Source organism: Antechinus flavipes, chromosome 3 (assembly GCF_016432865.1).
Source record: "Antechinus flavipes isolate AdamAnt ecotype Samford, QLD, Australia chromosome 3, AdamAnt_v2, whole genome shotgun sequence".
In the NCBI taxonomy this organism is placed as follows: Eukaryota; Metazoa; Chordata; class Mammalia; order Dasyuromorphia; family Dasyuridae; genus Antechinus; species Antechinus flavipes.
The window spans coordinates 421,494,268-421,517,494 of NC_067400.1; the positions used below are offsets into that span (position 1 = coordinate 421,494,268).

General features: G+C 36.3%; 1 protein-coding gene across 1 annotated transcript in view; it reads right to left on the bottom strand.

Annotated features, from left to right (window-relative positions):
* Nucleotides 1-18,993, bottom strand: part of MYO3B (myosin IIIB) — a 601,952-nt gene extending 582,959 nt beyond the window's left edge. The window contains exons 1-2 of the mRNA XM_051990668.1: nt 18,847-18,993; nt 17,898-18,032 (exon numbers count right to left, since the gene is read on the bottom strand). Of these exons, the coding sequence (XP_051846628.1) occupies nt 17,898-18,032; nt 18,847-18,993 (282 nt within the window). The remainder of the gene's footprint in view (nt 1-17,897; nt 18,033-18,846) is intronic.
* Between the last annotated feature and the right edge of the window lie 4,234 nt (nt 18,994-23,227).

The window sequence follows — 23,227 nt, forward strand, 5'->3', positions numbered from 1 at the left end:
TTGGACTTAAGCATTCTTAAATACAAATGTGGCAGAGGATATGTGCACTTTTTAGCCTTTCTATTTATCAGATTAGCTAGCTCACTAATCACAGAAAAGAGCACCCATCCCCAGCAATGAGCACAATAACCCCCATAGGAGTCAACCCCGAGAATAGATTTTATAGGAACTTCAAGCTACTCCATTCACTAGTGTGTAAAATGTGCACCTGGTGCTGAGACAAAGGTCAAAATGTGTCTTTAGTTTCCATAGTAACAAGTAGAAGAAATGCTTTTAGCCAGATAGCTCGGGAACCTTTAAAGTTACCATTAAAAATAAGTACTTGTACTACCCTCCTCTCCAAATGTAAGTGTTCCTCCCCTGCTCCACAATGACTGAGGACCCCAGGGAGCCATCCAGGGGCTGAATGAGGAGATTCTGGAGAAGGGGAGAAGGAAGGGGTTAGACAGTCTCCTCCTCTTCCCTCTCCCTCACTAGGCCTAAACTGAGTAGGAAGAAATACATGTACCAAAGCTCTATAGGATCATAGATCTATCTAGATCTAAAAAGGGACCCTAAAAATCATCTAGTCCAACACCCTCCCTTTACAGATGAGGAAAATGAGGGCCAGGGACTTTAAGTAGTGTGTCTAAGGTCCTACAGAGTGTCAGAGATAGGATTTTAATCCAGACCTTCTGATTTCAGAGCCAATATTCTTCTTACTATAAATGCCATTAAGCCTTTGAAGAAATACAAGTCTTTCTTCGAACAAAAATAGTGTTTTTGTTAGTACAGATTTGTAGCCCAAGCAACTATCCATATCAGGTACACCCCAGAACAATTCACAGTTCTGCTGTTAAAACTCTACAGAGGGAAAATAAATAAAATATTATGTGATGATCAGAAAATCCCTGGAATTTCCCCCCAAAACTACACTACTGCATCTCTCCAATCCTACTTTTGATCACAACCCAACCTGCAAGAGAACCTTAACTCAGCAATATGTCATATCCAGCAAGTTGACCTATAAACTTTTTTTTTCCCATACCTCCACAGCCCATCTAAGAATTGAGCGCTCATTTTGTCATCACAATCAGCTGCAGGATAAAGAATAATGAGAAACTCTCATTACGCAGGTGTCTTTTGTTTGCTTAAATGTCAGTGAGGTTGAGGGCCTGCCTGCCGGCCTGCCTTCCAATGAATATCGTAAACATACAATTAAACTGCCTTGAACCCCTTAGGAGGAAGGTGCTCTGGAAAGTTGACAATCCCACTAGAGAACTCTGAAAGTGCAGGGGATGGGCTATTCAGAGCCTAGCCCTAGTCAGAGAAGAGAAATGCTAGTTGGCATTGCTTAGCAAAAAAGGGTGAATCACCTTGGAGGCACACCAGGGAACAATCTAAAAATGAATAAAATAAAATAGTCCCCTTAGAGTTGGGGGAAGGAAGGGAGGATGCAACCAAGCCTCTTCCTCCACCCCTGAAGCTGGAAAAAGTGGCAGCTCCTTCATTCCCTCCCACACAACTGACAATCTGTTTCAGAGTGTGTTTCCATTCCCCAAATCCTCCCTACTCTCTTATCATCATCAGGATGATGTGGCTGCTTAGAGACTCTTGAGTTGAGTTTAATGAGCATTTTCATTGTTTAGATCTAAGAAAAATAGAAAAAATCATTTATTCTTCATATCAGTTTTTTAAAACACACATAGGAGAATTCTGAAAGGCCAGATACAAACCTGAAGCGTCTGCAGTCATAATGCCTGACTTTGTAGCAAACTTTAAAGTAAAAAATAAGTATTTTTGTATCCTAACAACTTTCCTTTAAGATCCTTTCCCTGTAGTGCCTCCCTCCCCAAAAAAATGGCAAACAGAAAAATTCATAGGATCATAGAACAAGACTATCTATCTGAGATCCCAGAGATCTCCTAGTCCAACCCCATCATTTTGCAGGTGAAGAAACTGACACGCAGAGAAGTTAATTAGCAGAAATGAACCTAGGCGCTCTGGCTCCAGAGCCAATGCTTTTCCCTGTACCATGCTACTTTTCAGCACTCCTCCAACTTCTTTCCTAAGCCTTTTATTATTGACATCACTCCGAATCACTTGTTTTCCTCTTCATCTTGGACCCAAGATTCCCTGGAATTGTTTTCTGCTCTGACCCACCTGCTGTCTCACATAGTCCTCCAAATTTTTCCCAGTTCACTTTCCATCAATCAAAACTGCTTTATCCTCTTTACCATTTTAACCTAGACTGCCAAAGTTAATGACCTGAAAATGTGACAAATTCACTACAATGTATTACAAGTGAAAATGGCTTAATGTATTTCCTTCCCAAGATTTTTGACTCCTACCAATTATTTTAAATGCTTTTAACCAAAACGTGAATTTGGGGCACTGTAAGATGAAGACAGTGGGTCAGAGAAATCTTTTGGAGTTATTTCAATATGTTCTAGATTCATCTTTGTCTAGACCAAGGCTTTTTAAACTTTTTCTACTTGCATTCCCTTTTCCTATGACAATAAGTAAATAGGTATATAAAATAGTTGTACAAATCAAACATTTATTGATAATAAATCATAATTTCATGACCCCTACATTCAATTACAAGACACCATAAGGGGACACAATCCACAGATTAAGAAACTGAGTTCTAGATCTTATCATAAAGCCTAAAACCTAAAACTTTGGGAAAGTTCTAGATTTTAAAGTATATTACTTCTTCAAGGAGGTGCACAAATATAGGGAATTATTTTAAAATTCCAGTCTCATTTCCTCCTGCCTCAAACCATTATTTTCAGATTGAATGCTGAATACTAACCTAAAGCTTCTGTGATTAGAGAAAATCCATAGTTAATAGATGTCAAAATTCTCCTTCCATTGAAATTTTAAAGAGAAAATAACTGGCCTGGTCTTACTAGAACACAAGCCAAATATTTTTCTGGGCAGTAAGATTTTCATGAAGATATAACTTCTTCTCATTACATTTGATTTAGATGGTTTTCCATCATAGAACTTAAAGATCTTTCCCTGGGTTTTTTTTCAGACTTAATATTCATTGAGCACACAACTTATCCACAAATTTTTCCACAGCATATTGCCTATGAATTTGTTTTCTCTTCATCTCCCAAATGTACTAGCTGTCTATCATAGGAGGACTCTTTATTTTTTGGTAACAATTGATAATGCATTTTGGAAATGACATTTTTATTTGCTTTCATTTTTTGAGTTGAGGTGATTTAAGATGCCTTTTAATAAGATCTTCCATCCTCTAGAATCGCTCCATAGCATAACTTCTCACCTGGTCTTGCATAAAAATGAATATAGGAAAAAAGAGAGAGTGTGGTAATAACAAAGCCAACATAAATCTCACCTCAATATTCTGAATGAGCAGGGTGGTATTCAATAGAACATAACTTTCTTTTGGGAAATGTTTTTCATAAACCCTCTCCCAAAATTCATGATTAAAATGCAAGGAAAGAGAAAATTCAAAAAGTATGATATGGATTTGATATTATATGACATATAATGTAGACAGGCACTGTTTGCAGAACTGATTGCTTAGCAATCAGTCAAGCATTTTCAAAGTGTTTATTGTAGACCAAGCTCTAAGGATAAAAAGGAGAAGCAAAAAATGTAAAAGCAAAAAACATACCCTGCCCTCAAGGAGATTATACTCTAATTGGGGAGATAATATGGACATAAGTAGTTTTACACTGAGTAGCTAGGTCATCTTAAAGGGAAGACACTAGCAGCTAGGGGAAAGCCTCTTGCAAAAAGTGACATTTGAGTTGAGTCTGAAAGATAGCCAGGGATTCTAAGAGATGGAGGTGAAGAGATAGGACATTCCAGGCATGAGATGCAGGCAAAATTAGGAAATGGAGTGTTATCTTTAAGTGGCAGCAAGTAGCCAGGGAAGAATAATCTTTAAGAAGCTTGGAAAGATAAGTGATCCAGTTATAGAAAAGTTTAAATGTCAGAGTATTTATATTTAATTTTGGTATACTAGGGACTATTTACCTGGGCAGGAATTGGAGGGAGGGAAATCACTATGAAAGTGGAGCAATGAGAAGAAGCTTGAGGCAGGAAGACTTAATTTCAATAGTTCAGTCTGAAAGGTGACAAAAGCCTAAAATAGAGTAATGAGTTTGCGAGTGAGAAAAAGGGGAATAGATAGATAGATAGATAGATAGATAGATAGATAGATAGACAGATATGAATAATACTGTGAAGTATAAATGACAAGATCTGGTAAGTAATTGGATAACTGAAGAATTGGATAAGTAGTCAGTGAGAGTGAGAGTAAGAAGTCAAATGTGACCCTAAGGTTTCAAATCTGGATGATTGCAACAAGGGTAGTCCCTTTGACAACAAAGGGGAACATCAGAAGAGGGATAATTACTTGTTGGGGATTTTGTGTTGAGAATTCCTGTTCTAGAGGAGATTAGATTTAGAGCCTCTGAGCCTTCACAATATTCTAGGTCCATAAAGCAGAGAAGCAGATATGCATCTCTTATAAAAGGTCCACAAAATATTTCCATGATCACTGGGGAGACTAAGGAGAAAAAGTCAACATAATCTAGGATATAAAGAAATCATAAGGAGAAAAGTTCCAACTATAAGGTAATGGCCTCATTAATTCATTAAAGGATATATCTAAATAGTTTTAAGAGACAAAAGAAGGGAAAAAATAAGCTATTTTCATTGGCACTCCCAATCTCCTCCCAGTACCATCTTTTGAAAATTATTATTAAAATGGTATTATATGTACTTTATTGTCACAAAATATTATTGTAATAATATTGTACATATTATCTCATTGCAGAAGAGCATACATCTAGGGTTAGGAAGGACCTTTGAAGGTCATCTAATGTACTTTCCTCATTTGCAGATGAGGAAATTAGGATAAAGAATGTATGTGATTCACCAAGATCACACAGCACATAAATGGAAGGATCTGAATCACTATTTCTCTGAATCCAATAACTATCAAGGACACTAGCAACATTCCAACTATCTAGATTTGAAATCTCAATGTGATCCCTAACTCCTTGCTCTCATTCATTTAATATTTCTAATCATAGAGATCCCCTTTCCTCCATTTACATGGCATGCTGTTTATATCATTGGAACCTTTTGAAGTCAATAGTGAAGTATTCTTCATCCTCATTTGGTAAATGAGAATGAAAAATATGAGATGATTTGCACAAGGTCACAAATCTGGGAAATTTATTGCCCTACCATGTCCCATGGCACCAGGTGCTCAGGAATCTCATACTTTCTTTTGGCTTCCCACAGAAAAAAAAATCAAAAGCCACCCCAATTCTTCTTTCCCAACAGAATATTCATCTTGAGACTACTTTTCTTAGAATTTTGCTTGCTCCCCAGTTGATAAATGGACAAAAGATATGAACAAGCAGTTTTAAGATGAAGAAATTAAAGCTATCTATAGTCATATGAAAAAAATCTGTACATTAACCTTGATTAGAAAAATGCAAATTAACATTAGATATGATTACAAAAGAAAATGATAAATATTAGAAATAATGTGGCAAAAATTGGGACACTAGACTTTTGGCAGACTTGTGAATTGATCCAATCATTCTGGAAAACAATTTGAAAATATGCCCAAAGGGCTATAAATCTATGCATACCCTTTGATCCAACTACTAGGTCTAGGTCTGTATCTCAAAGAGATTTTTTTTAATGGAAAAGAACACACACACACACACACACACACACACACATATCAGCTCTTTCTTGGTGACAAAGAATTGGAAATTGAAGGGACGCCTATCAATTGGGAAATAGCCGAACCAGTTGTAAGTATATAATAGTAATAGAACACTATTGTGCTATAAGAAATGACAAGAAGGATACTTTCAGAAAAACCTGGAAAGACATACAAAGTGATACAAAGGGAAGTGAGCAGAACCAGAAGAACAAAATAAATAGTAAGAGCAATATTATATGATGATCACCTGTGTATGACTTAGCTATTCTCAGCAATACAGTGATCCAAGAAAATCTCAAAGGACTGGTGATGAAAAATGCAGTCTACCTCCAGAGAAAGAACTAATAGGAGAGTCTGAATGTAGGATTGAAGCATACTAGTTTTTACTTTTTCTGTTTGTGTTTCCTTTCACAACATGATTAATATGGAGATATGTTTTGCATGATTAAACATATCACCTATATCAAATTGCTTGCCATCTGCAGAGGAGAAGGAGGAAGGGAAAGAATTTGGAACTCAAAAGTTTTTTTTTTTCTCTATTTTTAACTTAATTTTTCTTGAGAGTTTTTATTTTCATTAGGATGAGAGATCTATATTTTTCTTTCTTTTTTATTAAAGCTTTTTATTTTCAAAACATATGCATGGATAATTTTTCAATATTGATCCTTGCAAAACCCTGTGTTCCAAATTTTCCCTCCTTCCCCCCACCTTCTCCCTAGATGGCAAGTAATCCAATATATGTCAAACATGTTAAAATATATGTTAAATTCAATATGTATATATAAATATACATATATTTATACAATTATCTTGTTGCACAAGGAAAAATTAGATCAAAAGGGAAAAAAATGAGAAAGAAAACAAAATGCAAGTAAACAACAACAAAACAAGTGAAAATGCTATGTTGTGATCCACATTCAGTTTCCGCAATCCTCTCTCTGGTATAGATCATTGGAACTGGCCTCAATTATCTCATTGTTGAAAAGAGCCACGTCCATAAGAACTGATCATCTTACAGTCTTGTTGTTGCCATGTATAATGATCTCCAGGTTATGCTTGTTTTACTTAGCATCAATTCACATAAGTCTCTCCAAGCCTCTCTGAAATCATCCTGCTGATTGTTTCTTATAGAACAATAATATTCCATAACTTATTCAGCCTTTCTCCAACTGATGAACATCCACTCAATTTCCAGATTCTTGCCACTATAAAAAGGGCTGCCACAAACATTTTTGTACATGTGGGTCCCTTTCCCTCCTTTAAGATCTCTTTGGGATAAAAGCTCAGTAAAAATGCTGCTGGATCAAAGGGTATGCACATTTTGATAGCTCTTTGGACATAGGAACTCAAAATTTTAAAAAACAAATGTTAAAAATTGTTTTAAATGTAATTGGGGAAAAACTTATTTAAAAAAATAAAAAAGAATCCTCCTAGCTACTATGTGAGTTTAATGACCCATGCGTTATCCTCCCAAATTAGAAATACCTTAATCCAGTTAAAATGGTTGCCTCCTTTTGAGGATCCTTGCAGAATGACATTAACTTTGCATATTTAATACTTAGGAATCTATGATTCATTGGTATGACTCTCCCTCACTCCCACAGACTCCTACCTTGTGACAATCCTCTATCAGAAGGCTGTCAAGGGGCAGCAGACAAGACATAAAGCTGTCTTTGTGAACTATCATAATTGAAATATTCATCCTGTACCTACAGTGAATCTTCTGATGATGAATCCAAAGAAGTGACATTAGAAATTTCAAGCATTTGACAGCTCTGTAAGGGTGACAGTTTGGGTCAGGTAGCCATCGACTTTATCTATACATAAAGCCAGACCTAGAAATAAAAATTTTGGTTAAGCAGAAATCAAGAGTGAGTTTTGAAAGAGTATTTCCTCTTAAAGAGGAAAAAAGGCAAAAAGGCCTGGGGATGAGGAGGGATGTTGTATTGCTGTTTGTGCTTCATTCTCAAAGAAGACCATGATATATCAGGGAGATGATGCCATGACAGACAAGTGAGTTAGATTTGAGGGAGGGAAGGCTCTGCAATGTCACTTATCCCACTTTCCCCTTCAGAGACTTTGGGGTCCAGTGGCCAGATATAAATCAGGGGGACTGAAGATGGCCCTGGATACAATGGGAGACCTTGGCTTCTTAAGCTAAAGTCTTCAACAAGTCTCAGTTTGACTGAGGTTGCAACCATTCAGTGATTAAAGCCAGGTAGCATTTGAGGCAAAGAATCTCCTTTTTCAAAGGTTAAATGTAAGTAGCAGTCATTTCTGCTTTGGCCAGAAACCCTGAGGGTCTTCTCTTCCCAGAGAGGGATGACTTTGTAATCTGGGGCTTGAATGCACGTCCTACTTCTGACACATCCCTGCTATATGGCTCTTGTTCACTTATTGGTGCTTTAGGCACCTCTCCACATCTCTGCGTTATAGAGAGTGGTCCAATTACACTGCTAAAGGGAGTTTCCTCAACTGAAAGAATCCTAAATCATAATTCTAATCCTATTTCTTTCCAAATCCCTAAAAAGAAAATAAATCCTCATGAATCAAGATTATATTATTTATTTAAAATAATAGTAGTATCTGGACATTCAAGAGTTTCAAATTAACTGAACAAATTTCCTGTATCCCTGATTCCATCAACAATGTATCTGGCTTCCGGTTAAGATGGCGGAGAGGAGGCTCACAGTTGCATAAGCTCCGCGCTTTCTCTCACTATCCACTTCATTACAAGCCTCTGAATCAATGCTTGACTGAAAAAAAACCCACAAATAGTTACCAAGAGAAGCCATCCTTGAGATCCGCCAAGAAAGGTCTGTCTTTACTGGAGGGCTGGGGCGGTTTTAGATCGGGCGCAGGCTGAGGGCAGCGGCAGTGAGAGCACGGGAGCAGAGCTGAGAGGGGGTGGGGAGTGATCGTAGCCGTCTCTGCGGGGAGAGCTTCGCTACAGGTTTGGAACCTGCAGCAAGTCAACAGCCCAGCAGAGAAGCTAAAAACACCGGGGCTGAAGAATACAACCGCAAACAGCTGGACTCTCTCAGGACCTGGCCCCCCCCCTTCCCCCCCCTCAGTGACTCAGCACGCTTTGGGATCTCAGAGCGCAGGCGCAGCACAGTCCTGCTAGTGCCTCACTGCTGCCACCTGCAGTCTGTAGAGGAAGCTCGATAACACACCCAGCCCCCCCCCCCCAAAGAAAGACTCCAGTTTTTTCTGTTTTTCTTTGGTAGTTTATCTCTGATTAATAGACAGAATGAGCAAGAAGCTGAAGAGGACTTTAACCCTTGACAGCTTCTATACAGATAGAGAGCAGACTCTAAATCCTGAGGAGACTAAAAACAGGCAGTCCCCAGGTGATTCCCCAAAGGAGGAAATCATCTGTTCCTCAGCACAGATGAACCTCATAGAAGTGATTAAAAAGGCTCTCACAAGGGAGCTAGAAGAAAAATGGGAAAAGAGCCTGGAGAAGTCAGTTAAAGAGAGAGTGGATAAAGAAGTAAAATCCTTGAAAAATAGGATTAGTGAACTGGAAACAGAAAACAGCTCTCTAAAAAACAAAATTGGCGAAATGGAAAAAAATTCCACAGAACAAAAGAACTCAATTGGACAATTAGAGAAAGATTTTAAAAAAGTGAGTGAAGAGAATACTTCACTGAAAATCAGAATTGAACAAGTGGAATTGAATGACTCGAGGAGACAAGAAGAATCAGTCAAGCAAATCCAAAAAAATCAAACAATGGAGAAAAATGTGAAATACCTTCTGGGGAAGACAACAGACCTGGAAAACAGATCCAGGAGAGACAATCTGAGAATCATTGGACTCCCAGAAAAACATGATGAAAAAAAGAGCCTGGACACTGTCTTCCAGGAAATCATCAAAGAGAACTGCCCAGAAATCATAGGAACAGAGGAAAAAATAAACATTGAAAGGATTCATCGATCACCCACTGAAAGGGATCCTAAAATCAAAACACCAAGGAATATAGTGGCCAAATGCCAGAACCCTCAGGTGAAAGAAAAAATATTGCAAGCGGCTAGAAAAACCCAATTCAAGTATCAAGGAGCCACAATAAGGATCACCCAGGATCTGGCAGCATCCACATTAAAAGATCGAAGGGCCTGGAATATGATATTCCGAAAGGCTAAGGAACTTGGTATGCAACCAAAAATAACTTACCCAGCAAGAATGAGCATCTTTTTCCAGGGAAGAAGATGGACATTCAACGAAGTAAGCGAATTTCATCTATTTCTGATGAAAAAACCAGAACTTAACAAAAAGTTTGATCTACAAATATAGAACTCAAGAGAAATCTAAAAAGGTAAAGATTAATCTTGGGAACTATATTTTGACTATATAGATGTATAAAGAATACATGTATACCTTGTTCTAGAAATTGATGTGGAAAGGACATGTACCAGAAAAAGGGTAAAGTGGGGGTAGTACATCTCATGAAGAGGCATAGGAAACCTATTATATCTGAGAGAAAGAATGGAGGGGGATGAATATAGTGGGTATCTTACTGCCTTCAGAATTGGCTTTAAGTGAAAAATCTTAAGACATATTCAATCTATGGTGAAACTTCTCCCATCTCATTGAAAAGTGAGAAGGGAAAAGTGGAAAGGGAAGGAATAAGCTAAGCGGAAGGGAATACGGGAACTGGGAGGGAAAGGGGTAAGATAGGGGGAGGAACTCTAAGGCGGGGGGAGGGACACTAAAAAGGGAGGGCTGTGAGAAGCAAGGGGTGCTCACAAGCTTATTACTTGGAAGGGGGGGAAAGGGGAAAGAAGGGAGGAAAGCATAAACCGGGGTTAACAAGATGGCAAGTAATACAGAATTGGTCATTCTAACCATAAACGTGAACGGGGTAAACTCCCCCATAAAGAGGAAGCGGTTAGCAGAATGGATTAAAAGCCAGAATCCTACAATATGTTGTTTACAGGAAACACACCTGAAGCGGGGAGATACATGCAGGTTAAAGGTAAAAGGTTGGAGCAAAATCTACTATGCTTCAGGTGAAGTCAAAAAAGCAGGGGTAGCCATCCTGATCTCAGATCAAGCTAAAGCAAAAATTGACCTAATTAAAAGAGATAAGGAAGGACACTATATCTTGCTAAAGGGTAGCATGGATAATGAAGCACTATCTATATTAAACATATATGCACCAAGTGGGGTAGCATCTAAATTCTTAAAAGAGAAACTAAGAGAGCTGCAAGAAGAAATAGACAGTAAAACTATAATAGTGGGAGATCTTAACCTTGCACTCTCAGAATTAGATAAATCAAACCAGAAAATAAATAAGAAAGAAGTCAAAGAGGTAAACAGAATACTAGAAAAGCTAGATATGATAGATCTCTGGAGAAAATGTAATGGAGACAGAAGGGAATACACTTTCTTTTCAGCAGTTCATGGAACCTATACAAAAATTGACCATATATTAGGACATAAAAACCTCAAACTCAAATGTAGTAAGGCAGAAATAGTAAATGCATCCTTTTCAGACCACGATGCAATGAAAATTACATTCAACAAAAAAGCAGGGGGAAGTAGACCAAAAAATAATTGGAAACTAAATAATCTCATACTAAAGAATGATTGGGTAAAACAGCAAATCATAGACATAATTAATAACTTCACCCAAGAAAACGATAATAATGAGACATCATACCAAAATGTATGGGATGCAGCCAAAGCGGTAATAAGGGGAAATTTCATATCTCTAGAGGCCTATTTGTATAAAATAGAGAAAGAGAAGGTCAATGAATTGGGTTTGCAATTAAAAATGCTAGAAAAGGAACAAATTAAAAACCCCCAGTCAAACACTAAACTTGAAATTCTAAAAGTAAAAGGTGAGATCAATAAAATTGAAAGTAAAAAAACTATTGAATTGATTAATAAAACTAAGAGTTGGTTCTATGAAAAAACCAACAAAATAGACAAACCCTTAGTAAATCTGATTAAAAAAAGGAAAGAGGAAAATCAAATTGTTAGTCTTAAAAATGAAAAGGGAGAACTCACCACTAACGAAGAGGAAATTAGAGCAATAATTAGGAGTTACTTTGCCCAACTTTATGCCAATAAATTCGACAACTTAAATGAAATAGAAAAATACCTCCAAAAATACAGCTTGCCCAAACTAACAGAGGAAGAAGTAAATATCCTAAACAGTCCCATCTCAGAAAAAGAAATAGAACAAACTATCAATCAACTCCCTAAGAAAAAATCCCCAGGACCAGATGGATTTACATGTGAATTCTACCAAACATTTAAAGAACAATTAACTCCAATGTTATATAAACTATTTGAAAAAATAGGGATTGAAGGAGTCCTACCAAACTCCTTTTATGACACAGATATGGTACTGATACCTAAACCAGGTAGGCTGAAAACAGAGAAAGAAAATTATAGACCAATCTCCCTAATGAATATTGATGCTAAAATCTTAAATAAAATATTAGCAAAAAGATTACAGAAAATTGTCACCAGGATAATACACTATGACCAAGTAGGATTTATACCAGGAATGCAGGGCTGGTTCAATATTAGGAAAACTATTAACATAATTGACTATATCAATAACCAAACAAACAAAAACCACATGATCATCTCAATAGATGCAGAAAAAGCATTTGATAAAATCCAACATCCATTCCTAATAAAAACACTTGAGAGCATAGGAATAAATGGACTTTTCCTTAAAATAGTCAGGAGCATATATTTAAAACCATCAGTAAGCATCATATGCAATGGGGAAAAACTGGAACCTTTCCCAGTAAGATCTGGAGTGAAGCAAGGTTGCCCACTATCACCATTATTATTTAATATCGTATTAGAAACACTAGCCTCGGCAATAAGAGTCGAGAAAGATATAAAAGGAATTAGAGTAGGCAATGAGGAAACCAAACTATCACTCTTTGCAGATGATATGATGGTATACCTAGAGAACCCCAGAGATTCTACCAAAAAGCTATTGGAAATAATTCATAATTTTAGCAAAGTAGCTGGCTACAAAATAAATCCCCATAAATCCTCAGCATTTTTATACATCACCAACAAAACCCAACAGCAAGAGATACAAAGAGAAATTCCATTCAGAATAACTGTGGATACCATAAAATATTTGGGAATCTATCTACCAAAGGAAAGTCAGGAATTATATGAGCAAAATTATAAAAAAGTCTCCACACAAATAAAGTCAGACTTAAATAATTGGAAAAATATTAAGTGCTCTTGGATCGGCCGAGCGAACATAATAAAGATGACAATACTCCCTAAACTAATCTATTTATTTAGTGCTATACCAATCAGACTTCCAAGAAAATATTTTATTGATCTAGAAAAAATAACAACAAAATTCATATGGAACAATAAAAAGTCGAGAATCTCAAGGGAATTAATGAAAAAAAAATCAAATGAAGGTGGCCTAGCTGTACCTGATCTAAAATTATATTATAAAGCAGCAGTCACCAAAACCATTTGGTATTGGCTAAGAAATAGATTAGTGGATCAGTGGAAAAGGCTAGGCTCACAAGACAGAATAGTCAACTATAGCAATCTAGTGTTTGACAAACCCAAAGCCCCTAACTTCTGGGAAAAGAATTCAATATTTGATAAAAACTGCTGGGATAATTGGAAATTAGTATGGCAGAAATTAGGCATGGACCCACACTTAACACCATATACCAAGATAAGATCAAAATGGGTCTATGACCTAGGCATAAAGAACGAGATTATAAATAAATTAGAGGAACATAGAATAGTTTATCTCTCAGACTTGTGGAGGAGAAAGAAATTTGTGACCAAAGATGAACTAGAGACCATTACTGATCACAGAATAGAAAATTTCGATTACATCAAATTAAAAAGCCTTTGTACAAATAAAACTAATGCAAACAAGATTAGAAGGGAAGCAACAAACTGGGAAAACATTTTCACAGTTAAAGGTTCTGATAAAGGCCTCATTTCCAAAATATATAGAGAACTGACTCAAATTTATAAGAAATCAAGCCATTCTCCAATTGATAAATGGTCAAAGGATATGAACAGACAATTTTCAGAGGATGAGATTGAAACTATTACCACTCATATGAAAGAGTGTTCCAAATCATTATTGATCAGAGAAATGCAAATTAAGACAACTCTGAGATACCACTACACACCTGTCAGATTGGCTAAGATGACAGGAAAAAATAATGATGAATGTTGGAGGGGATGCGGGAAAACTGGGACACTAATGCATTGTTGGTGGAGTTGTGAACGAATCCAACCATTCTGGAGAGCAATCTGGAATTATGCCCAAAAAATTATCAAAATGTGCATATCCTTTGATCCAGCAGTGTTTCTATTGGGCTTATATCCCAAAGAAATACTAAAGAAGGGAAAGGGACCTGTATGTGCCAAAATGTTTGTAGCAGCCCTGTTTGTAGTGGCTAGAAACTGGAAAATGAATGGATGCCCATCAATTGGAGAATGGCTGGGTAAATTGTGGTATATGAATGTTATGGAATATTATTGTTCTGTAAGAAATGACCAGCAGGATGAATACAGAGAGGCTTGGAGAGACCTACATGAACTGATGCTAAGTGAAATGAGCAGAACCAGGAGATCATTATACACTTCGACAACGATATTGTATGAGGACATATTTTGATGGAAGTGGATTTCTTTGACAAAGAGACCTGAGTTTCAATTGATAAATGATGGACAAAAGCAGCTACACCCAAAGAAAGAACACTGGGAAACGAATGTGAACTATCTGCATTTTTGTTTCTCTTCCCGGATTATTTATACCTTCTGAATCCAATTCTCCCTACGCAACAAGAGAACTGTTCGGTTCTGCAAACATATATTGTATCTAGGATATACTGCAACATATCCAACATATAAAGGACTGCTTGCCATCTAGGGGAGGGGGTGGAGGGAGGGAGGGGAAAAAAAAATCGGAACAGAAATGAGTGTAAATATAATGTAATTATTAAATAAAAAAATTTATTAAAAAAAAAAAAAAAAAAAAAAAAAAAAAAAAAAAAAACAATGTATCTGAAAAGGGAACAAAAAATGAAAGGAATTATATATTTAAAAGGAATAGCAAGTTGTGCATAATAAATTTTTAGTTTTATATGCAACCACTTTTTTGTTATACTATGCCATGGAAATGTTTGTTTTATTCCATAAATTAAAAATAAATAAATTTTAAAGGGAAGGAAATTAAAATTTCAAATAATTAAGCATCAACAAAGATTTGGAAACTAGATTCAATGATGCCTTTCAGCCTATGAGAAGAAAACAACTATTTTATGGACTTAGTGAAAGTGAAATCTATTGGGTAACTGGGCACTTGTTCAGTGACCTGTATGTCGAGATAGAAACAGCAATGTGCTGCTCCCCATATTAAGATGGCTCATATCAGTCTACTCTGGGGAATTCTACTAGTGCTATGGTAGAAAATGAGTCCAAAGCCATCATCCCTACCACAAATGAAGTTAGTCAACAGGCAATTATTAAGAACTTATTCTGTGCCAGCCGCTGAGTTAAACTTTGAGTAGCCAAAAAAAAAAAAAAAAAGCAAAAATAGTTTCTTATTCTAATGAGGGAGAGAAGGACAAACAATTATGTTTATACAATTTATATACACAGTAAATTGGAGATAATCTCTGAAGGAAAGGCTTTAGAAAAGGCATATGATCAAGAAAGGCTTCTTGCAGAAGGTAGAACTTAGAGGAGACTTGAAGGAAAGGCAGGAGTCAGAAATGAAATAGAATATATCCAGTGAAGATGCTCACAATAAGAAGATAAGAGTATCTTGTAAGAGGAAAGTCAAAGAGGCCAGTGTTGCTAGAAAGGTAAGAAAGGGTCAGTTTGTGAAGGGCTTTAAATGCTAAAAAAGGGAATGTTATATTTGGTCCTGGAGATAAAAGGAAGCCACTGGAGTTTACTGAATGGGGAAAGAGGATGTGACATGATTAGACCTGTACTTTATGAAGATCTCTTTGGAAATTTACATGGAGGATGAACTAGTGTGGGGAGATGCTTAAGGCAGGGACTGATTCCAGGCATGCCCAAAGGGAGATAGATAGACTTTAGTATATGATAAAGCAGTGTGGTGTCATGGAAAAATCTGGATCTGGAAGTCAGAAAACCCAAGTTACAATTAATTAGCATGAGAACTTAAGCAAGTAAATAAATCTCTCAATTTAGTCATCAGTGAGAAGATTAGTTTGGATTGGATGATTTATAAGGATCCTTCCAGCTCTGTATAATATTAGCCCATGATTCATTTGGTAATTCTATATAAAATCTGTCATTGAAGAAATTGGAACTAGCAAATCCAGCAGTTGACCTATGTGATTTAATTGCACACAGAGAGAACCCTAAAACTTCCCACAGTCTATACCAACAAGTCTGTCCCATCTAAAAAACAACTTTTTTTTGCAAAAATCATAAATTCCAAGTATATTATATTGCAGGAGTGCATGTATAATTTAGTGTGTCATGGCAGCCTAAGTATCTGATGTTGAACATAGGACAATCAGGCGTGGGGTAGGGTAAAAGCTTGTCCACGGCTCAGCTCACCCTTTTAGCCTGCTTCTCATTTTACACTGGCATAGGAGGCCTTTACAGATACCCAACCTATATTTATGAGGGTCACCATTTGGTTACTATCCTTAACAAGCAATATTCATTTAGGAATCGATATAATAAATATATCTCTGGTTGACTAGTCTGATCACAACATTTACAAGGAGGTATAGTCACCAGGCTAGAGCAGAAACAAAGGTAGCTGAAATTTTTCAGTTTGAATAACAGAAACTAGAAAATTCTTTTTTTTTTTATTTTTTTTTTATTATTATAGCTTTTTCTTTACAAGATATATGCATGGGTAATTTTTCAGCATTGCTGAACAAAATCTTTTGTTCCAACTTTTTCCCTCCTTCCCCCCACCCCTTCCCCCAGATGGCAGGTTGACCAATACATGTTAAATATGTTAAAGTATAAGTTAAATACAATATATGTATACATGACCAAACAGTTATTTTACTGTATAAAAAGAGTCAGATTTTGAAATAGTGTACAGTTAGCCTGTGAAGGAAATCAAAAATGCTGGCAGACAAAAATAGATGGATTGGGAATTCTATGTAGGGGTTCATAGTCATCTCCCAGAGTTCTTAGAAAATTCTAAAAAAAAGAGCTCACATTTGACTCTCACAAATTCAGTCTATATAATAGCATAGCCAATTAGTACAGTCCTGAGGCCTATCCAAAATCAGATGGTAGAACTAAAAGGAATGGAGAGTCTAAAAGGGAAATCGGGCAATCTGCCTTTCCCATTTAAATTTTCTTCCAACTATCTCCAGCACTTCACATTTGTCCACTGAATAAGCATTGGTCTAGAACAGTGGTTCTCAAACTTTTGTTCTCTGTTTCTTTATACAATTAAAAAATTATTGAGGTTCTGTACAATTTATGTGAGTTATATTTATAGATCTTTACTGTATTAAAATAAAAACTAATTTTGAATTTGTAGATCCTCTGAAAAAGTTTAACAGACTCCCCATTATTCTCTGGATCACAGTTTGAGAACCACTTGTCTAGAAGTCCCAGATATAAAGATAATCAGGTGGGGATAAAGAGAGTTGAACTACTACTCAAAAATAATGGAGAAATTCTTCCCCTGTATCCAGACACTAATATTCTTTTATCTTAACCATTTGTAGGGGAGGGGAAAGACTAGTACAAAACTAGTACATGTAAATGGAGCCAATGTAATGTTTTCAGATTAAATGGAATTTAGGTTATCAAGTTTGTGCAAGTAAGATTTCTATCCCAATTTTCCAAGGCTTTGGAGGAAAACTGTCTTTGCTAGTCAAAAGCCATTCCTTCCTGCTATTATATATTCTGTTTTCAAAACAAGAACTCCAGGACTTGAAGACCAAGATAGGCAAATGCTCTAAGCAATAAGATGTGCTTAAAACTACAGAAAGTGATGGACTTTTTTTTTTTAAGATCTGTATCTATTAAGGGTCTATTTATTAGAGAAAGGACAATAAGTATAATTGATTGTCCAAATGGTCATTGCAAAACATTATTTCCAAGAGAAAGCATATTATCCTTCATAAGTTCAAAGTGAATACCACTGGTGTTAGTGCCTATTACTGCTACTTTCAGAATGCCTAACTCTTCTCCTCTTACCTCTAGGACTAGCCAAAGCTGTCCGCCCACATGTTGGTCAGCTTTATAAAACATTCCATAAAATTTTACCACATTTGGATGGTTGGGAAGAAATTGTAAAATGTTGTATTCTGCCTCAATCTCTTCATCCATATCCTAAAAAGGAAGAAAAACATCTGTTGGATTAAGTACATCTCTCCAAAGAGAGAATACAAATTTGATAGCCAAATAAATATTTAATAAAGTATATTTGCACAATAATTTGAATGCCACTATCATCACAATATCTCCAAGACACTTTGGCTTAAAAATATGTGAACATTTAGGTCCTGATTAAGAATCATCCATCATCATGTTAATAGGATAACTTTATATGGATCTCTTTTTCCTGTGATTTTTTTTTAAATTGCATTATCAATGCAGTCAGCTGCTTAGCTCCAAGAGGCCTACTGCAGGACAGGATATACATAACCTCATTATGCACAAAGCAGGCTACATTATACCCTTGGTGCCTAATACACTGCAGCAAAGAAAAAGAGAGAGCGAGAAAGGCTCAATTTTCTTCATCCTGCTGAGGGAGAAAACAAGCACACATATTATTCCTTTATGCTGTCAACTCAATATGTCTGAATGTTTTGAGTTGGGGTCATTTTCTAATTACACTACTACATCCAACAGCCATGAGTGACACAAATTAATCTTTCAAAGAGAATAATCTCAAAATGTAAGAATCCAGGTGTATCGCCTGGATTGTCAATAAGACAAAAACCAGGGAAATTTCTATCCATGTCTCTTTCTCTTAGTTGTGATTACAACTCATTACCCTTTTTAAAATGCTTTCAAGTTCCTGCTGGGTTTCAGGAAAAAAGAGTACCTTTACAAAGGGCCAGGAAAATAAGTGGAAACTTCAGTGAGCATTAAAAAGAAGGGGGGGAAAACCCATGTGATTGCTATTGCTAATTTTACTTACACTGATTGGATCCAGGATTTTTACAGCTGCAGGGCTCCCATCTTTCTTATTTATTACTTTATAGACTTTTCCATATGTGCCTTTCCCGATGGTCTCTATAATCTCCCAGGTATCTGAGGGATCAGGAAGTGACTCAAGTCCAAGCATGCTGGCACTATATTGAAATAATCCATACAGAGGTTTCCTGTGGGGAGGAAAATTTGTCATCATCACTGTATTAGTGGACTGGAGAACATTCTTTTATAGAACAGGATGTTTCATAATAACCATAATGATGACTTGCTGTTCAATCATTTCAGTCATGTCCCACTCTTCGTGATTTCCTTTGGGAATTTTTTTTAGCAAAGATACTGGAAGGGCTTCCCATTTCTTTCTCCATTTCATTTTACAGATGAGGAAACTAAGGCAAGTGACTTGCTGAGGGTCACACAACTAGTAAGTATCCAAGACCAGATTTTAAAATTCAAGTATCCCTGCCTCCAGGTCCAGCACTTTACCCCCACTGCACCACCTAACTGCCCCAATGATAATAATAATAATTGGCATTTATATGATGCTTTAAAGTTTACTCAAAAACATACATATTATCTTAACCTACTATTTATTTGTCTTTTCTCATCTGTAAAATGAGAGGATTGGACTGGATAGACCTGGATGACTGGGTGTCTTCCCCCTCTAAATCTACAAATCTGTGCTGCCTGAAATGTAATGTACTTAGGAACTGACTTCATATCGTAGGCTCTATGACCAGGTTGCTAGACCTGAGGTCAAATTCAGTCTAAAGGCCAGGAAAACAGGTCCAGGATCTCTACAGGTAAATGTTTAGGAAAAGGACAGTAACTGCCCCGTTTCAAAACATACAAAGAAAGATGACAATCCTTTTTGTAATATTGAAGCTTCCTAGATGAAAGAGTTAATGGTGAAGAGCAACCTCCAAGCCCCTTCACTAAGAGGCACATGAGATTAAAGTTCTACAAAGCCAAATACTCAGCACCAGAGCTTGGCAGGAGCATGGAGCTCATCCCCGACAGGTCCCACACAAAGGCCACTCAGCTCTGGGGTAATGTGAGGTACAAAAACTGTTTTTCAGAGTCTTCTCTGCTGTGACATCAGTGGGGAAGAGCCAGCAGCCTCCAACAGTGAGCAGATTCTAAAAAGCTCAGTGGATTTGTTGTTGTTATTGTTGTTGAGTTTTGGTGGTTACCCAATGGGAGCATTTCTGTTTCACACTGTGTAATTTCAATTTGCACTCCCAAGTATAATCATTTTTTTTATTTCAAGGCCTTCCAAACCTTAGCCTTTTGGCCTAGGACAAGCAGTCCACTTATTCTATCTATTACCTTCACCTATACTTTTAAGAAAATCACAAAATTTATGAGATTAACCTTAAACACATTTGAAATTATTTTAATTTATGAAAGCTTAATTTAATGGGCAACTATTTCTTGGTCTCTTTTCTATCACATTAAAACAAACAAATAAAACCAGTCATTCTTATAGGATCATTTTGAAGACAAAAAGCAAACAAAATCTCTTCAATTTGAATATTTAGCTACCTTTTCAAAGTACATTTGGCACAAATGTCTTCTTATTATATACTGCCTAACAGTAAACATCTCATGCTAAAATTCAGAAGAGATATTTTCCTCATCTATGAAATGTTGATGATAATAACATTTACTTCAAAAAGTTATTGTGAGATAAACTGGGAAAACATTTTTACAATCAAAGGTTCTGATAAAGGCCTCATTTCCAAAATATATAGAGAACTGACCCTAATCTATAAGAAATCAAACCATTCTCCAATTGATAAATGGTCAAAGGATATGAACAGACAATTTTCAGACGAAGAAATTGAAACTATTTATAGACATATGAAAATATGCTCCAAATCATTATTAATCAGAGAAATGCAAATTAAGACAACTCTGAGATACCACTACACACCTGTCAGATTGGCTAGACTGACAGGGAAAGATAATGGGGAAGGTTGGAGGGGATGTGGGAAAACAGGGACACTGATACATTGTTGGTGGAACTGTGAACACATCCAGCCATTCTGGAGAGCAATTTGGAACTATGCTCAGAAAGTTATCAAGCTGTGCATACCCTTTGATCCAGCAGTGTTTCTACTGGGCTTATACCCCAAAGAGATACTAAAGAAGGGAAAGGGACCTGTATGTGCCAAAATGTTTGTGGCAGCCCTGTTTGTAGTGGCTAGAAACTGGAAAATGAATGGATGCCCATCAATTGGAGAATGTTTGGGTAAATTGTGGTATATGAACGTTATGGAATATTATTGTTCTGTAAAGAATGACCAGCAGGATGAATACAGAGAGGACTGGCGAGACTTACATGAACTGATGCTGAGTGAAATGAGCAGAACCAGGAGATCATTATATACCTCAACAATGATACTGTTTGAGGATGTATTCTGATGGAAGTGGACCTCTTTGATAAAGAGAGCCTTCATTGATCAAAGATGGACAGAAGCAGCTACACCCAGAGAAAGAACACTGGAAATGAATATAAACTGCTTGCATTTATGTTTTTCCTCCCGGGTTATTTATACCTTCTGAATTCAATTCTCCCTGTGCAACAAGAAAACTGTTCAGTTCTGCACACATATATTGTATCTAGGATATACTGCAACCCATTCAATATGTAAAGGACTCTTGCCATCTGGGGGAAAGGGTGGAGGGAGGGAGGGGAAAAATCGGAACAGAAATGAATGCAAGGGATAATGCTGTAAAAAATTACCCTGGCATGCGTTCTATCAATAAAAAATTATTAAAAAAAAAAGTTATTGTGAGGTTCAAATGAAATTACAGAATTATTGATTTAGAACTGTATAACTTTAAAAATGAATTGTGTAGTTAATTAATGATTATATCTAACTTTGCTTCTGACTTTCTGGAGCTTGCCATGGTACCTCAGCTGTCTCAATATGTGGAATCTCATTCTGAAATATTCATCCATCCCTGCAACCTCCTCAATTATCCCCATCCTTTCCCCTATTGACAGTTCTTCCCAGGGCCTGCATTTTGAAGAGGGGCCTACCTTTTCTTGTGATTTTATGGATTTCAACATCATGCCCCCACCTTATACTGAACAATCATGCTATCTGCTCTCTACTCAATTCAAGTGGTCACGGATATAAAAATGTTTTTTAACCTGTTTTGTCTGCAATGTGCTACACATAAAATATTATTTTTATTATATAATTAAATACCAAAACAAATACTACATACAAAGAATGCTATGGGAGTTTAAGGAAATAATAATAATACCTAGCATTTAGCTAGTACTTTTAAACTTTATATGTTATGTAATTTACACATACTACATATATGTAATCATATATGCATCATTTTGATGTATATATTAAATATATGAATATGCTGTATATAGGAAAATAAATATGACATATCATATTTTTCATATATTATTTTATTACCACAACAACCCTATAAAGTGAGTAATATTATTATTCTTATTTTAAAGATGAGAAAACTGAATTTCTTCAGAGGTTATGTGACTTGTCTAGGATTACATAACTATGTGAATCTTAAGCAAGGCTTATATTCAAGTCATACCAATTCTAAATCTAGTGCTCTAACCACTGTGCTTCCTAGTTATATTTGCATCTTGTCCTTATTGACTCAGAGTGGCTGGGGTAGGACTCTTGGACAAGGCTAACATTTTTTCTGCAAAGGTGAACTTGTATTTATTTTGTTATCTACTAAAAACTTCTAATTCTATATATGAATTGGTGGCTAGCTTAGTCTTCCCCAATCAACATTTATGAAAGTTAACTCATAAAATCCAAATGTAGAACTTGACATTTATTCCTACTAACCCTGTATTGAATTTTTGGGTCCCACATTTGGGGAAGATATCTCCCTTGCCTAGAATGTACTCTCTTGATCTTCTCTCCATTCGTTGCTCAACTCAAGTTACTGCCTTCAGGAGGCTTTCCTGATCTTCCACATAAAAGTGATTTCTCCTTCCACAAGGTTACCTAGATCACTTTCTCAGGTTCTGTCCTTTGCCACATCACACTGTATCTTGCATTATGTTTGTTTTTTAATCTAATCATACTCTCTAGTTGATTATAAAATATTTTAAACCAAAAATTAATAAAGGACTTTTTTGTTTTTGAACTTTTAGTCTTCAACAGTTAGCAGTGTGTCACACTTAGCAGTGATTTAATGGATGCCCAACAGAAAAAACACTAAATCTTTCTCCTAATCGTAACTTTGATATATGCAAATTGTGTGACTTCAATTTCATCGGTAAAATGAAAATAATAACTCTTGCAAAGTTATCTTAAGGAAAGTGCTTTAAATCATAAAGTGCTATAATTATTATAATTTTCAAT